The sequence below is a fragment of the Parasteatoda tepidariorum genome, chromosome 6, assembly GCF_982258835.1.
Source record: "Parasteatoda tepidariorum strain Cologne lab strain chromosome 6, Ptep-v5.0, whole genome shotgun sequence".
Classification (NCBI taxonomy): domain Eukaryota; kingdom Metazoa; phylum Arthropoda; class Arachnida; order Araneae; family Theridiidae; genus Parasteatoda; species Parasteatoda tepidariorum.
In genome coordinates, this window is record NC_141760.1 from 40,108,535 (window position 1) to 40,113,452 (window position 4,918).

The window sequence follows — 4,918 nt, forward strand, 5'->3', positions numbered from 1 at the left end:
TTAGAGGAGTATGATTAAAGCTCTTACAAATGGTTTTATCGAAATCTCTGTAAAATGTACACTGATTATATAAAACAGAAGATTATTATAACTTGGTTATATTACCTTCTCAAATAAAAAGTTAAATACTATCCCGAAAATTAAATTTCAAACTCATAAGTAATGCGTCTGCAATTTTCGACGGCACTGTTAGAATTTTCATTCTGAAATTGTGGTAAAATAGGCAACAGTTTTCCTATCCAATTAACTGCAAAGCTTACGGTATAGAATATTTTTTACTTTTACGGTTTATAAACCGTTTTCAACTAGTATGGTCAAAAAACCATGGATACAGAACTATATGGTTTTTTAACCATTAACAACCAGCTTTTTTTCAAAACCATTAAAAGAGAAATTTAACTAAACATTGGAGCTTGGCTTTTCGTTAAGTAATAGGCGTGGTTAATAGTTGTGGTAGTAATAGGCGTTAGTAATAGTTGTGGTAGTAAGTAATAGGCGTTAAGTAATAGTTGTGGTGTCATCTCTCGGGCTCGACTGGGAATCTCATGATTGTTGGTCATGAGATTGACAGATCAGCACTCTTGGCTATAACATGTACAAAGCTGCAATGAACTAAGTAACTTCATTAGGTGAGCCTAGTTGGTACGATAAAATTCTGGTTGTTTAACACGTATAAAAAAAGTAGTTAATAAGCGGTTTTTTCCACAGTTAACAGTTTGAATATCATCTTATTTATGGTTATTTGATAGTTCTGTTCGAATGTAGCAAAATAATGAAATAAATTATTATTTAACCATTTTTCTGAGAAGTTTCTAACACTGTGATTTGATTCAAATTTTAACTAATATTATAAATTGGTAGATAGGTCATTTTTGTTCTTTATCTCCGAACATTTATAGTATTTGTTTATTAAAATTATAAACGTTAACTTTTAAGGAATTTCTTAAAATGTTTTAACTTATAACTTTACTATCAAAGGGTATCTGTTTAGGTTTTTCTGGTAAGATGCAATTTTATACACGGAGTGTTAAAAATTAATTATAATTTGTATGCTTATTTATAGAATCTTCTTAAAAAATTTAACCAAAAACTATTCACAGTAAGAAATTTAATCTTGCCATTATCTGAGAATTATATCTTAAGGTTTTTCAGTAAAGGTGCTCATAAATTGCAATTTTGGAAAAATAAAATATCCCTTAAATACGAAATTAATCTCTTAACATTTCAGAACTTCGAAAAATATTTGATTTTCTTCTTCATTTGTGGGCGTAATTCGTTAATCCTTATTATTTTGTTTAAATAACAGAGTTTTTTTCAGCAGAGAAAGATTAACTGTGTTGAACGTAACAATAATAAAAGAAATGCACGAATCAGTACAAATAAGCGGACATGCAATCATTTCAGTTCTACAATAAAGCACCTTCTTAGAAATAGAGACACATAATGTCTCTATTTCGCAATATCTATAATGCAAAATAAAGAGACTAAAAGATTCAGAAGAAATTACAAACAAGTTACAACCAGGAAAAAAATAGAATTACCTCAAAGAAAATTTATTCAATTTTGCTCCTCTATCCAATTCTACAATCATTTTTTTCCTCTTTTATATAACTTGTTTGTTATTTCTATATTTTTGTGCTTTCTCTTTATTCTCTGATCCGACACTAAAGAAAATGCTTCATTTTAACATTGAAACGTATGTTGGTTTGACTTTTTTCACGTTGTTTCGACTTTTTTATAAAACCTATTATTTCAAATAATGACTCACAAATCAGTTAAATATTTCAATAATGCTGAGTAATTTACTTTGTTCTTCGCAAAATAGACACATAAAATAATACAAAAATTTAAGTATTACTTACCCCACTCTGAGTCGACTGATTATTTGAATTTCTTAAAAAGGAAATCACAACTAGTAAGCACAAAATTAATAATCCAAAGAATGCCAACTTCATTATTGAGAGTTTTCTCAATTTTCTAAGCATTTTAATCAAAATGTTATTTTTATCCATCGTTAAATTTTTATTTTTTACATAAATAAATTACGATACAAACTAAACTGAATCAGGAATAAATTATTCATTTGTTTTCATTAAAATAAAATAAAAATTCGTTTTAATTGTTTCTTACATCCATTCAAAATTTCGAAAATCATTTCTCAATTAGTTCTTACGAAATCTCCCTAAATTTCATCTTAATAAATATTTCTTCGAAAAGGATTGTAATGCGAAACATACGGCGGTTAGATAATATCACTGAATAGCAAAGACAGATACAGTTACTCGCTTTATCGCTTTTAAATTTATCACAACGGGAGTTATTTGTCTGTGATGGCGCCCATCTAAACTCCAATTTTATAGATAGGTTTGATGACTTCAAGACTGATAACAGTTTTTGTTCTTTTTTATCTTTCAATAAATGCTCCTTACTATATAATAATATTGGCATTGCAAAAGAAATTCACAACATCGTGAGGAAGCGTTAGGTAACCTTTAGCGTTGACTACCTAAATAGAAGTAATAGGTCATCAAGTATACAGTGGCGCTCACGTACTTAAGGACTGTGTTTTCAAAATAAATACGTCATTATATTGGATGAATATTATGTTTTGATTAAGATATCTATAATGACGAATTCTACCTTAGTTGAACTTCAATCCTCAAATAATTCATTCGTGTTCACAAGTGTTTCATAAAAGTTTATTTAAAAAATATAGTATTTTGTTAAGTTTCTTGTACTTAAGGACAGTTTGTCTTATCATGAGTTATTGAATGATTACAATCAATTTATCGATCAATGTAAGTGTAATTTACTACATTATCTTTGTTTGATGGTTTAAAACATTATATTAATTTTTTTTTCTTTACTTAGTACAAATTTCAACATTATTATGAGTAAAGGAAAAAATGTTAGCAATGAATAGAGATGTCGAATAGATACTCTGAGAAAAGAAGGTTTAAGCATTAGAGAAATCGGTGGGTGGTTAAAATTATCGAAAACAGCAGTTTACCATGCATTGAAATCTATTCAAGTGACCAAAAGTATTGAAAACGCATCCCGAAAACTACGTCCTCACAAAACTACCGAACGAGAAGATCGAATTATTCATCAAATTTCTGAAGCTGATCGTCACAAAACCTCAGAAAAGAATTCGCTGAATTAACAGGCAAGCACGTAAGCAATAATACCATCAAGACGGCTTTTAAATGAGTTTCGTCTTATGGGTCGCGTATGTAGAAAAAAACCGTTGATGTCAAAGAGGAATATAGCAACTCGATTAGCTTTTGCAAAAAGACACCAAAACTGGACATCGGCTGACTGGAATCAAGTTATATTTACAGACGAATCGAAGCTCAACAGAATGGGCTCAGATGGCAAAAGTTATGTGACGCGTCGAGTCGGTGAAGAATTTAATGTACGGTGTACAAAATCAACTGTAGAAGGTGGAGGCGGCTCGGTGATGGTGTGGGGTGCTATGATATGTTCAGGATGTGGTCCAATTCACAAAATCGAAGGCATCATGGATCAGCATGTGTATGTGGACATTATCAAAACTGTTTTTCTGCCTTGTTACAGGAAACTTCGCTCAAGAAAATCAATAATCAAGCCAATAATGATCCAAAGCACACGAGCAAAACTGCGAAGGCCTTCTTGTCAAGCAAGAAAATTGAGGTTTTGCAGTGACCTTCCCTATCACCAAATCTCAACCCGATCGAGATGCTGTGGATAGATGCGGATAAATATATGAAACAGCAAAAACCAAAAAATTTAGGTGATTTATGGAAATGGGTCCAAGAAGGCTGGGCAGCTAAAACCTGATGAGCGATCTCAAAGATTAGTACATTCGATGCCTCGTAGATGTGAAGCAGTAATTGCCGCAAAAGGCTTACTGACTAAATACTAGCTCCAAATCTTTATTTTTTGTTACATTTTTTACATTGTTATTAATTTTATTAACGATTAAGAAATATTTATTTTGTTGTCCTTAAGTATGCGGAATGCATATTTTTTCTAAAATGCTACATAGTTTAAGTATAACAGGTAGATAAATGATTTTCATTGTGAACATATATTAAAAATAAGTTATTTGCTCCAATACATAATTATCAGTTCAATAAACTTACGCGTAAACACTAAATTTTGGATTTTACTTTTCATAAAGACATGTCCTTAAGTACGTGAGCGCCACTGTATATACATATGCTACTGATCTACTGTAGTGAACCTGCTTACTGGCCTCTTGAAACCTTGAAATAATGGCTGAATTATACTAAAAATGCAATTTAAACTAAGAAATATGTATTAATGCAATAAGATATTTTTTTTAAAAATTCCAATTAATTAGGCTGAAACATTTTGAATAATTTTCAATTTTTACGCGAAGTTGAAAAATTTATTTTTTATGCTGCTGCACTGAGGAAAAAAGTAGGGTCAAAACTACCAGGATATGGTAAATTTTACCGTTTTTCTTTCTCTAAGGGAACAGCAGAAGGCTCGGTAAATTTTGTGGAGCAGATTTTCATGTACTTCTAACTTTTATTGAATTGGATTTTAATTAATTACTCGTTTATTAACATAACTTAACGATTTAATTAGAAAATTTGATGAAAAGAATGATAGTTATCAAAATTGCAATTATAAATGAGTAAATAAAATAATACGTAAAAAATAAGCTTTCCTTTAATATGGGTTTATGATTCTTTTTAATACACTCTCTTACAGAATTTAAGTAGCTATGTGCATATAATAACTAATTATCACGTAACGCGTATTAAATTTCAATACTCTAAGGATTTAATAATAATAAAAAAATAACAAATTTTAATAAGTAAGCTAAAAAAAATTTTAATATCTGAAGTGCACTACGCAATTTAAAAATTTCTCTATTTAGGTTTAAAAAGATACCAACAAATTATTT

The 4,918-nt window shown here is 29.7% G+C and overlaps 1 protein-coding gene across 2 annotated transcripts in view; it reads right to left on the reverse strand.

The window, feature by feature from the left end:
- LOC107436196 (ribitol-5-phosphate transferase FKTN) overlaps positions 1-2,518 on the reverse strand; it is a 21,068-nt gene extending 18,550 nt beyond the window's left edge. Inside the window, exon 1 of one of the 2 annotated variants that reach the window (XM_087165689.1) lies at positions 1,863-2,518. In XM_087165689.1, the coding sequence (XP_087021815.1) occupies positions 1,863-2,012 (150 nt within the window). In that variant the 5' untranslated portion in view covers positions 2,013-2,518. The remainder of the gene's footprint in view (positions 1-1,862) is intronic. The other variant, XM_087165690.1, reaches the window with a different exon arrangement.
- Positions 2,519-4,918: the final 2,400 nt, after the last annotated feature.